A 17,593-nucleotide genomic window follows, 5' to 3' on the forward strand; every position below is an offset into this window, starting at 1 on the left:
AATTGATTGAACAATATTTCCACTGCAGTGGCACAGTCAAATCTGATATCTATATGGGAAGTGGCTCAAGGCTAAAGAGAATCAAGCATCCAGATGTGGAAACCATGGTATTAATGTTCCTAGAGGGACAGTGGAGGTGAGTGTTGAAAGATTTCCAATTGCACATCCTCCTTTGTTCCATGGAAGGTGAATGGTTGGGGTGGTTCCGTAATGTGCAGTAGTACAAAGACCAGTAGGGAATGAGGCTTTGCCTCCTCAAACAACAATCAATAAGGATAAGTCAGTCTAAATAATTGAAAATTACAGAACTATGGGCCATTCTAGCAAGAAGGTTTGCAGTTAATTTATCGTCTTATATTTTGTAACAAAGAGTGTTGGCAGGAAAACTTGAAACACATAAACCAACATAGCAGTAGTCCATTAAAGCAGTTCATTTAACTGGAGAATTTGTAGAAAAGTATACAAATGGAAAGGTTATGTAAGATATCTCCCAAACTGTATTTCTTGAAGCAGTTGATGGAGCAAAACAGAAGTTTTAAGTTCCTAAACTCAATCTAGATATAGAGATGTTCTGCAAAGCTACATTTTAGGAACTTGAATTATGGAAAGTTATTTAGCACCAGGACTCTTGGTCACTATTCACTGGTTAAATTCTTTTTATTTTTATTTTTATTTTTATTTTTATTATTTTTTATTTATGATAGTCACAGAGAGAGAGAGAGAGAGAGAGAGAGAGAGAGAGGCAGAGACACAGGCAGAGGGAGAAGCAGGCTCCATGCACCGGGAGCCTGACGTGGGATTCGATCCTGGGTCTCCAGGATCGCGCCCTGGGCCAAAGGCAGGCGCCAAACCGCTGCGCCACCCAGGTATCCCACACTGGTTAAATTCTTAAGTGGAATCACAGCCTAATGAGAGTGTTCTGTTTAGACTTGATTTTAGTCCTTTAGTCTGTTTTAGGTCTGTCATGGAACCTGTAGTCTATTGCTTACCAGGTCTGGTACTGAAAAAAAAGTAACATTGTGTCTTTTCATCCCAAATGTTGTAGCTGTTCCTTTTTATGGAGATTCCATTCTAGTTACTAGGTAATGCTATGTTGATAACAACAGATTCTATGAGATACTAGCAGTTAAACTCTGAGCAAGAAATTTTCAATACAGATATAGAATGGGGCCATGCTACCTTGATATCATGGTCCCTTTTACAGTCTAGGACCATCAGCAATGGCAAAACAGGGTCATAAAAATTGTGGATAACTTAAAATATAATGGTATAAATTTGTCAAACTATAAGCTTGTGTATAGAAAAAAGCTCATTCTTTAACTCTGTCTCTATGTGAGGCCTAGTTTATATTTGATGACAAAACATGGTCTTGGTCAATTTCTTGTCTTAGTCATTCTACAAACGTGGATGTACAAAAAGCAACTTCTATTTTTCTATAGCTTCCTTTAATTCCCATTTCAAGTTTCTTTTATACATTTAGGCAGAAAATGTAGCCAATTCTCCTATGTTTTGATTGCATCTTAGTCTTTGTTTTGGGGAAAGTTCCTTAGTTTTCATCTTCTGTCCAATTGGTGTAATGAAGTGTTTGGTGTTCATCTTGTTCTCTGGTGTCAGCCTCCTTCAAGCTGGCATATATAGAGATGGACGTCATTTCACCTGAGCTTCTGACTATAGTCCATGCTTATTTCCTCAGACTTCTTTTCCGAGTTGTGACCTTGAAATAACTTGGAATCTACTGATCTTGCCCTTTCAAGAAACACATGGAAGGTTTAACTGATTCCCCTCCTCCCCCAAAAGGTACAGAAGATTTTGGGTTTCCCTGGGCCATCCATTAGCTTGGATGACCTTTTGAGCCATTTTTTTGCTCTATTGCTGTTATTCCAATATGACACAGGGAACATTTCCCATGGTGTCACCTTCCAGGTTTCCAAAAAAGGTATCAGGCACTGATTGGAGTATCCAAATTTTTAAGGAATATGATATGAAACTGTCCATGTTTTATTGTCCATTTCCTTTCCTTCTGGGCATAATCCTGGAGAGTAGAGAAGTGCTCAGGCCTACTTTAGAGAGGCATGTACACATAAGCTCTTATTCTCTGGCTTCTTCCTTACTTCTTCTCAACTTTTGGATTCTTCAGTTAAGGGTAGGAAAGCTAGCTCTTAACATCACCATTCATTTTTCTCAAATACATAACTTAGGCAGATGTTGCTTCCTTTCATCTCATTGTCTCCTTTAGGACTTTGAAAAATACTATATTGAAGTAGAAAGGTCATGGATTGATGATTCTGCACCCTGGCTGGAGAAGCTATGACCTTACTTTTGTGAGAAACCAATGCTACCCTAGCTGTTGCCTAAAATGGGGGTACAATCATACTCCAAAAAGAATTACTGAGGTATAATACATATAATGAGTAATGTGAAAATAATATTCCCACACCATATACATTGATAACCAAAAATTTTTAAAAGATTTTATTTATTTATTTATTCTTGAGAGACACAGAGAGAAAGAGAGGCAGAAACATAGGCAGAGGGAGAAGCAGGCTCCATGCAGGGAGCCTGATGTGGGACTCGATCCTGGGTCCCCAGGATCAGGCCCTGGGCTGAAGGCAGCGCCAAACCGCTGAACCACCCGGGCTGCCCTAATCAAATGTTTTTAATAAGAGCAACATTTGTAATGCTTATATAAACACAATTAGTTATAAATTAATTTGGAAATAATCCCAAAATTAATATTTAAACCCTTTCCTAAATATAAGGGCTCAGGCAAAATGGTCCTATGTGTGACAGATTTTGCTTTGATCCACTCAAACGTGAGTGACAGGAAAACAGAAGTCCCTAAAAGGAAAGTGATTTTGGTGTGATTTACAATCCATTCTCAATGTTGTATATCTAATTAAAAAGTCAAAATCCCAGAACTATACAGTTTGCTGGCAAATCTCCAAAGATCAAATTTCATCAAGAGATAAAAAAGGGCAAAGTTGGTGTTCTTGTGTGAAGTGGCATTTGTTACATAAAGGAATAAAGTACATTATTTGAGGCTAACTGGTAAGCTCTTTGACCAAGCCAGTGGAGAAGAAAAATCAATCTTTGTTTTCATTTTCTTTTTTTTTAAATTGGAGTTCAATTTGCCAACATATAGCATAACACCCTGTGCTCATCCCGCCAAGTGCCCCCCTCAGTGCCCATCACCCAGTCACCCCAATCCCCCGCCCACTTCCCCTTCCACTACCCCTTGTTCATTTCCCAGAGTTAGGTGTCTCTCATGTTTTGTCACCCTCACTGATATTTTCACTCATTTTTCTCTCCTTTTCCTTTATTCCCTTTCACTAATTTTTATATTCTTTGAGAAAGGACATTTTTCCTCCTATCTTTCATAGGTCTGCTCACCATTCAATTTTTTTAAGATTTTTAGTTTTCCACCATGATTACTGTCCAGAGCAAGAAGCAGCTAGGTTAGAATGGATAATTAATATTTTTCCCTGAAATTAAAATAATTTTTTATGTTATATAGTCCTCTTTTATCAGAAAAGGGAGACAATGAAGATGCCTGGGGATGTCAACATTCTTTACATGGTCTCATAACTACTTTAAAAACAGGGTCACAACTTCTATTTGGAACACATCTTGAAGGGTTTATCTTCCTTAGCTAAAGCTCATTAATATCCTAAATTTCCAACATTATTGCCCTTGATAGAACCATACTACTTCTATAAGAAGAAATGTAAGCGGCAGTTCTTCATACCTCATAGGCAAAAAATAGAAATCGTTATGTGATCAAATAGTCCAGAGATAATTTTAAACTTTGAGTATTATAGTCGTCCTTTTATTGACATGTGTCTGGTCCTCACTTCTTGTCCTTATTTCCTTTTCTCCTTCTATTTAATAAGTAGACTTAAAAACTCAGATTTTTATCCTTCTGTGTTATGAACACTTAGGTCATTAAGTATTATTCAAAAGTAATTTTTATATGGATGTATGATAGTGGTATGGATATATCATGCAATTTTTTTTTTTTTAAAGATTTTATTTATTTATTCATGATAGTCAGAGAGAGAGAGGCAGAGACACAGGCAGAGGGAGAAGCAGGCTCCATGCACCGGGAGCCTGACGTGGGATTCGATCCCGGGTCGTCCAGGATCGCGCCCTGGGCCAAAGGCAGGCGCCAAACCGCTGCGCCACCCAGGGATCCCTATCATGCAATTTTAAAACCACTTTCTAATGTGTGATTTTGATTGTTTCTATTCTTATAATAAATAGCTCTGTAAAATTACCCTTACATAGTTTAGGATAAATTTCTGGATTTGGAACTAGGAGGTCAGAGCTGTGAGCATTTTAATTCATTTTTATACATGTTAGATTGCTTTCAAGAAACTTTATACAGATTTAAACTTCCATGGGCTATGGTTATTTAAGAGTTGAAGTTCAGTGACCCTATATACTGGCATCTTGCCTCCAAAGAGATGGTTTTATTAGGATTTGGTGGAATAATTTGTAATGAGTCATATGGTACTGATGATTACTGTTCCATTAACCTAAACCTGGAATATTTTAGGAAGGACCTATGTATCATGCAAGGAGAAAAAGATTAATCTTTCTCTGTGTTTCCTTAGAAAATGCAAAAGCACTATTTAAATGAAACCTAATTATCTTATACATAAGCATATATAATCCTAATCTGTACTTTTAGCCTCTTGACATTCCAGAAACTTTCATTTATAGTCACATAGAATATCTGACTATTCTGGGAACTTTTTTTTTTTTTTCTGTGCTTCTGCTCAGGTTGTTCATAACTCCTGGAATACTTTTACCTAATTGAAGTCCCTCTTGATTATTCAGTGCTTAATTCAAAATCATATTTTAGCAAAGCCTTTGAAAAGATCTTACTTCAATTATTTAGAATCAGCTACTCTTTGCCCCATTTTACTTCTGAAATGAACTTTATTTGACTTAATTATTTGATTTTCAAAGTTTTCCACTACTAGATTATAATTTACGAAGTCCTAATGGTGATATTAACAATATTGTCTAGCCAGAGCTCTGCATGTAGCGAATGTTCAATAAACTTTGAATTGCACTGAAATGACCTATGATTCTGTCTCTTTAGGTATATGTCAGTTATGCCTCAGGACTTGGAAAATAATTGCACATTATAATATGGTATAGGCCAAGATGTAAGCTTTACTGGGGAAGGGTTGAGCTCAGTGGTTGAGCCTCTGGCTCAGGTAATTATTTCTGCATCCTGGGATCAAGTCCCACATCGGCTGTCATAGAGAGAAGGCAAGGCATATGTTTCCCTGATCTTCCCATTGTGCTGTTGAGAGCCATGCAGAAGATGGGGTGCAGTTGCATGGGTATGTATTCTGGTGAACAGACATGCCCCACTGTAGCTTTTGTCCCTTTTGAGGGTCCCAGAACTAACCTGTCCAAGAGATAAGGCATAAGGCTTTCTAGATTTGGGTTCGCAGCTGCTTAGTAAGTCTTCCAGAAATGGCAGCTGCCCAGAACCAGAGGTTTTTAGATCAGTAGGATGTTATGGCTCCTTACCCTGGCAGGAGGGAGACTTTGATCCCTTGAGAAATTGAGTTCAGGTGCAGCCTTTCACCTGAAATATGGAGAGAAGCACCTTTTTCTTTTTCAGCATCCAAAAAAGGATTTTTATACAGGCTACTCAGACTGGGCTCCCAGGTCCCTTTCCAACAATTCTGCTTCTTGCTCCATCAACCATTCTCCTTCATGTAGAACACTTTTTGAGACACAGATCAAATCAAATTACAATCTGTTTCTCTTTTATTTCTATGACTTTTTTTCCCCAGCAAACATTTAAGTGCTCTTACGTGTTAGGAGCTATGATAAATGAAGGAGAAATAAAAATATATAATGTAGTTTTTGCCCGTAAAATACTTAATGTCCAATGGGGTTTTGTTCTGATTAATTCAGGAAGCACACTAAATTCTATTTTAGTCATAAATTTTTAATATTTTTATTAGTAGCTTATTAGTCAAAATAACATGGAAAATGAAGCCAGTTATGATAGATACGTTGGAAATATAAGTATTCTACTAAACAACACTCACTGGGACTATCATTCATCTTCCTAAAAATTTTGCTCTTTTAAAACAAGTTTTTTTTACAGGAAAAGTCCTCTGTTTTAACTTTGAACTCATGCCCTCTACTTGGGGAGCCTCTATGTAAATTCACGACAGTTATATGCCTGTATAGTCACTTTTGAAATGAATACTACAATCTTGAAGCATATATTTACTCCTAAAATATCCACTTAAGTTTCTCTGGGTTTTGAAGAATTGAAATCAATGAGATGCATAAGGGCAAATATTTACAGTAATAAAAACTTAATATACTAACAAATTCCAGTGATGCTCTTTTACCCTATAATGAAACACATGCTCTCGTGTTCCTGCTGCTTAGCTCCCCATAAAATGCTGTGGCAGATTGAGGTGTGAGGCTTTCACATCTGCAGCCCCTCGTATGTCTTGAATGGCTAACCTGAGCCCCACTGCACTCAGGGAGCAAAAATTATTCCTTTCCTTCTGGGCTGCAACAGATTATTCATGGGATGGATTTACTAAAGTAAATGATAGAAAATCACTAAGATACACTTATGAACGAACAAAGCAATAAACATGCATATTCTTATGGTCAGATAGAGAGGGTTAGTTTGCAGCCACACTCAGTGGATTTAGTACTTCTTATACAAGGCACTCCACTTTTGTGACTCACTCTTCTACGTCTTCTCTCCTGGGACTAAATGGATTCCCTTTTTGGAGACTGTCCCTAAGACTATTTCCCAGCTTAGCTGTATTTTTTAAATGGCTTTGAAATATGTAATCCACTGCTCCCATGACTTCCTGTTTCACCCAGTAGGTTTTCTGTAAATATTAGAAGATTAGGACAATATTACTCTGATATTAAGAAAACTTGTAGTTGGAGCTTTTATGCAGTGTATTTAAGTTCTTTATAAAAGAATTTATTAATCTTTATAGACTTAATAACCTTTTATTTTTATTTATTTTTAAAAAATATTTATTATAAGAGACACAGAGAGGGAGAGAGAGAGGCGCAGAGACAGGCAGAGGGTGAAGCAGGCTCCATGCAGGGAGCCCAATGCGGGACTCAATGCGGATCTCCAGGATCAGGCCCTGGGCTGAAGGCAGTGCTGAGCTGCTGAGCCACCTGGGCTGCCCACTTAATAACCTTTTAAAAAGAGAGAAATAGGACAACTTTTATTCCTTTTCAGTTTTTTTCTATACTCTTCTTAGATTAAGCCAATATAATAAAAGATGAAGAAAAGTATACTGGTTAACAATTCAATCCCTTTCGACAAAGTGAAAGGTGTGATACAGGAGGAAGGGTTGGCTCATTCAGATCCAGCATGAGCATCAGCTGGGCAGTGTCTGCCAGGCTCATCATGTATTGCAGAGGTTAGTAAAAATCCTATATGGTGGGCACCTGGGTGGTTCACTGGTTGAGCCTTTGGCTCAGGTCATTATTGCTGCATCCTGGGATCAAGTCTCATATCAGGCTCCCTGCAGGGAGCCTGCTTCTCCCTCTGCCTATGTCTCTGCCTCTCTCGTGGATGAATAAATAAAATCTAAAAAAAAAAAAAAATCCTGTATGGTCACTGGTGGGCACCTGAGCCCAACCACAGTGATTCTATCAACTCTTGCAAATCTAGGGCTCTATTTACCAATATGTTAAAAGGGCACAGAATTCAGAGATGAACAAACTGGGCTAGCAAGCTAGGTTAACAACTTGTTTAAGATTACTTATCTGGTTTGAAGTTATTTCAGATCTAGAAGGAGAGTAATGGAAATATTTACATTTTACAGTCTTGGTCAGGTTAATGCCAGTTGAGCATTTATAGTATTTATAGCTCTTCCTTGAAGCATTCAGGAAGTAGAATTATGCTACACTATGATTAAAAACTCTAGTAGAGGCAGGTAAAGGTATAGAGTTCAAATGTGGAAATGATGGACTGCCTGGAAATTTGGCCAAGGTTGTAAAGAGCAGCATGAACTCAATTCACTCTTGAAAGTCAGACCTGGAATTTTGCTCATAAAGACAAATTAGACAGGATGAAAACATGAAAATAAAAAGAATTAAAAAACCTAGAAGGTAATTTTTTAATCTGAATTAATATATGGAAATCCTGGAGTTTAGCATTATGCCTTCAATATTTCTTACTCAACAAATACTAGTTTCATTCGTTCTTTTTCACCCCCACCTTACTCCAGCTAGTGTATCTGTGGGATGCCAGGATAGGAGGGCATCCTAGGGAAGAGCCCTTTTGGGAAGAACAGGATTACCACATTCAAGCCTGGAGAAAGCACAGCCTGGATGGTTGACAAGTCCTATTTAAAGCATAGGGATGGGAAGCATGTTGCAGTTTGACTAGACTTCTAAGAACCCAAAAGTAAAGGATCAGGATGTAAAGTTAAAATGATAGCATAAGGGCAGCCTCTGTGGCCCAGCGGTTTAGTGCCACGTTCAGCCCGGGGTGTGATCCTAGAGACCCAGGATCTAGTCCCACGTCCGGCTCCCTGCATGGAGCCTGCTTCTCCCTCTGCCTGTGTCTCTGCCTCTATCTCTCTGTGTCTGTCATGAATAAATAAATAAAATCTTCAAAAAAAAAAAAAAAAGATAGCATAAGCCCAGATAATGTTGGATTTGCAGTGCTAACTTAGATAATGATTATCAGGTAATAGTGAAAAGATAGAAGGAATCCTGAGTCACATAAGGAGTCGGTACCATGTAGCTATATGGAAGCAGTGAAGATGTGAAGACTGGCCTGCGTACAATTTAGTAAACCCGGATTATGTTAACGTCAGTGGCAGGAGAAGAACGGATGCAATGTGAGACAGCAAACTATCTGAGTTTCGATTGCCTCCTTAGTAGCCTTTTTTCTCCCCCTCTTTTTTTTTAAAAATCATTTTTAAAGAACTCTTACTCATTGTTGGGTAGAATACAGGAAATAATGTTCTTTATGTAAATATTACCTTGGAGACAAAAATACTTAAAAAATAGGCTGTTGCAAGTTACATAATGACTAGTCTGAAAAAAATGAATTTATTACATAAGAATACATGTACATAAGCATTAGTGGTAAGAAGATTTTAAATTTTTAAGAAAGCTATACAGGGTGAACCTCAGGAGAAAAAAAAATTGGAATGGATTGCATTTCAAATGTGGTATAAAAAAGTTGTCATTTTATTCTAGTTAAGCATAAAATGCCTTTGTTATGTTTTGCAAGTTTGAAGGCTTCTATTAAAATGTTTTTCGAAATGCCTCAATATATAGATATTATAGAAATAAGTGTGTTTTAAGAATAGGGCTAGATCTGAAAATCCCATGGGTCTTAAATTGTTTTTCAGTATCCATGCTTTTAAGGTTGACTACTCTGGACCTTAATGCCACAGTATTGTTACAGTTATTAATAGCACACATATCTAAGGGGAGACCAAAAGCTTCCACAAAATATATTTGAAATTGGGGCGAAGTCTTTGTTACTTTTGAGTAGCAACTCTATGTGCTGCAGTAGTAATGACATTAGAATGGCAGGGTTCTAGCCTCTTCTCATCACTTGGCATCTGATGTTGTGGTTTAGGCAATCCCCCATCTCCCTTTTCTCTCCTCTAAGTAACAATAATACCAGCAACTTAGATGGTTTTTGTGAGGACCAAAAAATAAAAGTTACTTCTTGCCTTCTGTGAAAATGCTGTTGAGTGCTAAACATACAAAACAAATTAAAGTCCATTTGGCATACAAGTGGATTGCCCACTTCCAGAACTAAGTTCTGCAGTAAACATACATGGTGAATTCCTTTGCAGAAAAAGCTTTTCGTGCATTTATCAACATCAACGGATGTTATTGTGAGTCTATTATAAAAGGCCTTGATATAAAGGAAGTGTAAGATCATGTGCCATCCTCAGATTTAGAAAGTAGTGGGGGAAAACCTATTTGTTGCAAAATCACATCTTTTTGTCCAAGACAGTACATCCAGATTTCAACTGACATGATGAGAATAAACTAACATTACTGTCACAATCAATTTAATTAATGTATGAAATCCAGAATATAATAAACTTAGGGCCACGGGTACCCAATATTAAACTTGAAAAGGAGTCATCTTGACTCTTAAAAATTCACAAAAATCTTTGCATAGACTGGGAAGGCTGGGTGAGAGATGATCTAAACTCTAAGTCCTTGTTAACACTAGTTTTCAAGCTAATGAATCAAGTGACCTTTTGTTTTCATACCAGGTTTAAGTCTTTTCATCATTTTTATAATGTCAAACAAACTAAATTAACATGTAATTTAAAGAGATAATGTGCTCAAATTTATAAGCATGATTAGATTTTGTATCACTCCTACTGAATCAGTTGCTATAACATTATTTGAAATAAAACAATTTTTCTTGCTCTCATAGAATAAAGTAACTGTGCTTTGTAAGTTAAAGGCAAGTGTTAAGAGTATGTAAGAAACAGGGAAAATACAAGGATGACAATCTTCAAGGATGATCTTTAGAATCTGTGTATTTCAAAATTATATATATATATATATATATATATATATATATATATATATATGACAGTCTGACAAAAGGTCTGACAAAAGGTCTGAACCTGTGAGCAGCAAACATGTAAGAAAACTACTGGATGCCAGTGGGTGATAAAGATCACCCCAAAGAGCTATAGGTAACAGTGTCTGGTGCTCATATAGACAAAAATTATATCTGTTCCCACGTGCAAGAAAGGAATGCCTCAACATAAAGGAGACCCTAATTAGGAACACAGAGGCCTTGTCTTTGTCTCAGTAGTGAGGGAAAATTAGATCTGGAATGACAACTACATTTAATAGATATTCAAAAGGGTTTTTAATAAAAAAAGTTTTTTTTGTTTCTAGTCTGAGTTTTATTTGTTCTTGATTTTATTTTACTTAAAAATTTATATATTTATTTGTTTATTTATTTAAAGATTTTATTTATTTACTTGAGAGTGAGAAGTGAGAGAGCACAGAGGCAAGAGGGAGAAACAGGCTCCCCAAGAGCAGGAAGCCTGATGCAGGGCTGGATCCTAGGACTGGGCATCATGGCCTGAGCCAAAGGCAGATGCTTAACCGACTGAGCCACCCAGGTGCCTGGATGTTCAAAATGCTTTAATGAAAATTGTCTTGCATATTCAATTCGGAAGGTTTTTTTTTTTTTTTTTAAATTAAAAATATTTTAAAAGTCAAAGTCATGGTAACATTGAATTAAATTTTATAAGACAAAATCTTACACATGATAAAATTATTAGCAAGATAATGAGGCTAATATCACTATATTGTAGTGAGAGAGATTTAGCTAACGTACGAAGTGCTTCTTTATCAGAAAACAACTGTGATATCTTATTTTCACGTGATACATTTGAACTAGCAGATAACCAATGACTTATAGCTTGTTTTTTTTTTTTTAATTTTATTTATTTATTCATGAGACAGAGAGAGGCAGAGAGAGAGAGAGGCAGAGACACAGGCAGAGGGAGGAGCAGGCTCCACGCACGGAGCCCGATGCGGGACTCGATCCCGGGACCCCGGGGTCACGCCCTGGGCTGAAGGGGGCGCTAAACCGCTGAGCCACCCAGGCTGCCCGACTTATGGCTTGTTAAGGTAAGTTCTGAAACTCCATGCTCATAAATACTTCAGAAAAGTCCAGGTTTTAGAAACTAAGCCCGACGGCGGAGGAGCGCGGGGCCGGGACGGACGGTTCCACCGTGTGGGCCCCCCTGAACGCGCCCGTCTGGGGGCCCCGCGCTCGGGGTAGAGCTTCACGGAAGGGTCCGCCCTCCCCGCTGGAAAGGGCCACCGTGCTCTGTGATAGAGCCAGACTGGTTTCCTATCTCCCAGGATTTTGCTCTTTAGTTAAAAGGGTTGTCAGTCCCAAAGCCTTTTCAACTGCAGGATCTTCAGGTTCTGATGAGTCTCATGTGGCCACTGCACCTCCAGGTATATGCTCTCGAACAGTAGGGCCTGATGAAACTGTGGGACCGTTTGGACCTCAGGATCAGAGATGCCAGCTTCCTGGGAACATAGGTTTTGATTGTCATCTCAATGGGACTACATCACAAAAGAAAAGCCAGCTTCATAAAACTTTACCTGATGTTCTAGCAGAACCTTTACCAAGGGAGAGACACGAGTTTGTGATGGCACAGTGTGTGAATGAATTTCAGGGTAGTAATGCACCCGGTGAACAAGAAATCAGCAGTGCAGAAACTTACTTTGAAAATGCCAAAGTAGAGTGTGCGATCCAAACGTGTCCAGAATTGCCGCGAAGAGATTTTGAGTCCCTGTTTCCAGAAGGAGCCACCAACAAACTAATGATTCTCACTATGACACAGAAAACTAAGAATGATATGACTGTTTGGAGTGAAGAGGTAGAAAATGAAAGAGAAATGCTTTTAGAAAAGTTCATTAATGGCGCTAAGGAAATTTGCTAAGCTCTTCGAGCTGAAGGCCATTGGGCTGACTTTATTGACCCATCATCTGGTTTGGCATTTTTTGGACCATATACAAACAACACTGTCTTTGAAACAGATGAACGCTATCGACATTTAGGATTCTCTGTGGATCATCTTGGCTGCTGTAAAGTGGTTCGTCATAGGCTCTGGGGTACCCATGTGGTTGTAGGAAGTATCTTCACTAATGCAACACCAGACAGTCATATTATGAAGAAATTAGGTGGAAACCAACAGTAATGTCAATTTATTGGCTGTACTATTGATATGTACCATTATTGGTTGATCTATAAACACTGTCAAAAGCTTCAATTTTTAAAATTTACTTATTTCTGGGTATTTCAACATTTATGAATTTACAGCATTGGCAAATGGTATGTGATTTTTAAATCTCAAATGTTTATTCATACTATCATCAAATACATGTTGATCACATCCACATTGTATAGAATGTGGTAATTAACATGTAACCAGGACATGATCTCATATTGTTATTTCTCCCCTTTATTGGAAAAACTTGAGTTTTATTTTTCTCTAAAAATAAATCACACATTTGGTTATAAAAAAATTAAAAAATAAAAACTAAGCCTTAATAAAATGCAGTAATAACATGTTTGAAAGATGTTATGCAAAAATACACCAATTCTAAAGAAGGTAACAATTTCTGGGACGCCTGGATGGCTCAGTGGTTGAGCGTCTACTTTCAGCTTAGATCCTGATCCCGGGATCGAGTCCCACATCAGGGTCCTTGTGGGGAGCCTGCTTCTCCCTCTGCCTGTGTCTCTGCCTCTTTCTCTCTCTGTGTCTCTCATGAATAAATAAATAAAATCTTAAAAAAAATAAATAAATAAATAAAATCTTAAAAAAAGGTAATAATTCCTATGACCACAGAAATAAATGAACCAGTAATTAGTTTCAAGATGTATTGTTTTATATCAGAGGAAAATACTAAGTTATAACTAAAGTATTTAAAAAGTAACTTAAAGGAGTACTAATACTTACCAGTAAGTACTGATACCTTATTTCTGAAAACTAAAACTTAAGCTTACATTTTATGCTACTGCTCAATGAGTTGAACATAAGAACAGTTCTCCCTGAGCCATGGTTGGCATGAAAGCACTGTCAAAGTTCTGTCATGCTTGATTTTGTTTTTGTTTTTTTTTAATGTCCGGATACAACCTCAGGTTTGAATATAAAAATCTGTTGTAGTTTGACAACCTTTGAGATAAAAGGTGTATTTACAAAATTTAGACCTATGTAGAGAAATGGCAAATGGTTACTAGTTGTACTCCCAACCAAGTAGTCTGATAGCTCAAGTTTGTGAACAGCAGTCATTAATGTGTTTAGTGTTGTTGTTTTGTATATGTTTGCTGTAAGTGAATTTTACAGTAAAAAAAAAAAGTTTGAAAAATTCCTATCAAACTCTGAGAAGAAACATTGAGCACTCCTGTAGAACATTTGGAATTTGAACACAATTTTAAGTGATAGAAATTGAAATTTCTTAAGCCTCACATGGGGCTATCTTTTCTAAATCCTTACTCCATAATTCTGTTATGAAAGAGCAAAGGGGGAGGGGTTTTGCTTAAAATTGTATGTAGTATTTTTCTTTTAGGTATAAATACAGACATAGAGTAGTATTGAAAAATCTGCATCAATAAACTTCAAAAATATGAATCAAATTTAATGGATCTGAGATCTTTTCTACACCCATGTGTCCCCAAGAATGAGACATTTAACATTATTTAATATTTGATCCTCATTAGTGTGTCATTAGCAGTTTAAAACTTAATTCATAGTAAAAATTAAAGATCATTGAGGAAACAGTAGACCTATGTTCGGATCCATAAATTATATAGCCTACATGAATTGTAATCCATTTCTGATAAGTCTTAAATTGTTCTATTTAGTGGGCAAATGTTGCTCTTATGTGCACATGCCAACAAAAAACTTTTCTAAAGGAGAGAACAAAGGCAAAATTTAATATTTAAAAAAGCCATTTCTACATTCAAATTGACAAAGAAGAAGTCAAACTCTCCCTCTTTGCAGATGACATGATACTGTACATAGAAAACCCAAAAGACTCCACCTAAGATTGCTAGAACTCATACAGCAAATCAGCAATGTGGCAGTATGCAAAATCAGTGCATAGAAATCAGTGGGAATTCTCACTAACAATGAGACTGAAGAAAGAGAAATTAAGCAGTCAATTCCATTTACGATTGTACTCAAAAGCATAAGATACCTAGGAATAAACCTAACCAAAGAGGTAAAGGATCTATACCCTAAAAACTACAGAACACTTCTGAAAGGAATTGAGGAAGACACAAAGAGATGGAAAAATATTCCATGCTCATGGATTTGAAGAATTAATATTGTGAAAATGTCTATGCTACCCAGGGCAATTTACATGTTCAATGCAATTCCTATCAAAATACCATGACTTTCTTCAGAAAGTTGGAACAAATCATCTTAAGATTTGTGTGGAATCAGAAAAGACCCTGAATAGCCAGGGGAATATTGAAAAAGAAAACCAGAGCTGGGGACATCAAAATGCCAGATTTCAAGTTGTACTACAAAGCTGTGATCATCAAGACAGTGTGGTACTGGCACAAAAACAGACACATAGATCAATGCAACAGAATAGAGAACCCAGAAAGGGCCCTCAACTCTATGGTCAACGAATATTCGACAAAGCAGGGAAGACTATCCATTGGAAAAAGGACAGTCTTTTCAATAAATGGTGCTGGGAAAATTGGACAGCCACGTGCAGAAGAATGAAACTAGACCACTCTCTTACACCAGACACAAAGATAAACTCAAAATGGATGAAAGATCTAAATGTGAGACAAGGGATGCTTGGGTGGCTCAGTGGTAGAGCGTCTGCCTTCAGCCCAGAGAGTGATCCTGGAGTCCCAAGATCGAGTCCCACATCAAGGTTCCCTGCATGGAGCCTGCTTATCCCTCAGCCTATGTCTCTGCCTCTCCTCTCTCTCTGTATCTCTCATGAATAAATAAATAAAATCTTTAAAAAATAAAAAAAAATAAATGTGAGACAAGAATCCATCAAAATTCTAGAGGAGAACACAGGCAACACCCTTTTTGAACTTGACCACAGCAACTTCTTACAAGATACATCTATTAAGGCAAGGGAAACAAAAGCAAAAATGAACTATAGGGACTTAATCAGGATAAAAAGCTTCTGCACAGCAAAAGAAACAGTCAACAAAACTAAAAGACAACCTACAGAATGGGAGAAGATATTTGCAAATGACATATCAGATAAAGGGCTAGTATTCAAGATCTATAAAGAACTTATTAAACTCAACACCCAAGAAACAAACAACCCAGTCATGAAATGGCTAAAAGATATGAACAGAAATTTCACCCATGAAGACCTACACATGGCCAACAAGCACATGAGAAAATGCTCCACATCATTTGCCATCAGGGAAATACAAATCAAAACCACAATGAGATACCACCTCACACCAGTGAGAATGGGGAAAATTAACAAGGCAGGAAACAACAAATGTTGGAGAGGATGCGGAGAAAGGGGAACCCTCTTGCACTGTTGGTGGGAATGTGAACTGGTGCAGCCACTCTGGAAAACTGTGTGGAGGTTCCTCAAAGAGTTACAAATAGAGCTGCCCTACAGCCCAGCACCAGCAAGCAATTGCACTGCTGGGGATTTACTCCAAAGATAAGATGCAGTGAAATGGCAGAACACCTGCACCCCAGTGTTTATAGCAGCAATGTCCACAATAGCCAAACTGTGGAAGGAGCCTCGGTGTCCATCGAAAGATGAATGGATAAAGAAGATGTGGTTTATGTATACAATGGAATATTAGCCATTAGAAATGACAAATACCCACCATTTGCTTCAACGGTGGAACTGGAGAGTCTTTTGCTGAGTGAAGTAAGTCAATCGGGGAAGGATAAACATGGTCTCATTCATTTGGGGAATATGAAAAATAGTGAAAGGGTATAAAGGGGAAAGGAAAGAAAATGAGTGGGAAAAATCAGAGAGGGAGACAGAACATGAGAGACTCCTAACTCTGGGAAATGAACAAGGGGTAGTGGAAAGGGAGGTGGGCAGGGGGTTGGGGTGACTGTGTGACAGGCACTGAGGGGGGCACTTGACAGGATGAGCACTGGGTGATATGCTATATGTTGGCAAATTGAACTCCAATAAAAAATGTACAAAAATACAAAAAAAAAACAAAAAAATAAAGCCATTTCTAAAACCACTCATACTATAGTCAAATGTAGTTTTTACTATAAATCTATGGTTTTATATCTTTGGCACATGAAAGTGGCTGATGGCTGTGATTTAAAATTAGGCTCTGAGGCAAACTTATCAGAGGGTGAATTAAGATTCTTTGTGACGCTGGCAGTTAAATTTCCCACGGTGAATGGAAGTTTCCATGTAGTAAGGAGTTCTTAATTAAACTGTGTTAAAGGAAAGGCTGTGAAGAGAATATTATAAAATTCATGTCTGAGCATCTCTTCAATGGTATTCCTTATGCAGAAAGTATGTGCAATCTTTTCATAGTTCCCTTCATCTGGCAGACTTCTAGAATGGGAATGTTCTTGTTTTTAAACCTCCTCTAGAGGCAGCCTATGTTGCAGTTTGCTGCTGCTCTTACCTGCTCCTCAGATCCCACCTGGAGCCTTCACTACCACAACCACCTGGAATTTAGGGCATGTACTTCAGTCTCTTACAATACCATTGCTGACATTCTATTTTCCATCATCTCTCTGTAAACACGCAAGTTGTAGAGCAGAACAACTGCTTCCTCTCCATGCTCTGTGGACCGTAGGTCCCCTTCCTGGCTCGCATCACAGGTCTTCTTCTACCTCTTTTTTCCCCACAAAGATGTAAAGTGAGAAATGTAACCTGCTACCTTTAAGGGATAGTATGACTGCTCAGCAGGTGAGGTGGGGCAATTTTGGATTCTTTTGAATCCTGAGATATTTTTAGGACCCTAGAAATCACACTGTACTCTCAAAAAGAACGAAAAGCCCCCTCATTGCAGGCGTTCACTGCTGATTCATAGACACAAGTGATGAATTAGAGTCAA

The 17,593-nt window shown here is 37.7% G+C and overlaps 1 protein-coding gene across 1 annotated transcript in view; it reads left to right on the forward strand.

Moving 5' to 3' along the window:
• The window catches only part of LOC112923869 (methylmalonic aciduria and homocystinuria type D homolog, mitochondrial-like), a 35,374-nt gene extending 22,526 nt beyond the window's left edge, over positions 1–12,848 (forward strand). The window contains 1 exon segment of the mRNA XM_026003729.2: positions 11,721–12,848. Within this exon segment, the coding sequence (XP_025859514.1) occupies positions 11,721–12,752 (1,032 nt within the window). The 3' untranslated portion in view covers positions 12,753–12,848.
• The last annotated feature ends 4,745 nt before the right edge of the window (positions 12,849–17,593 follow it).

The sequence above is a fragment of the Vulpes vulpes genome, chromosome 7 (genome assembly GCF_048418805.1).
Source record: "Vulpes vulpes isolate BD-2025 chromosome 7, VulVul3, whole genome shotgun sequence".
Classification (NCBI taxonomy): Eukaryota; Metazoa; Chordata; class Mammalia; order Carnivora; family Canidae; genus Vulpes; species Vulpes vulpes.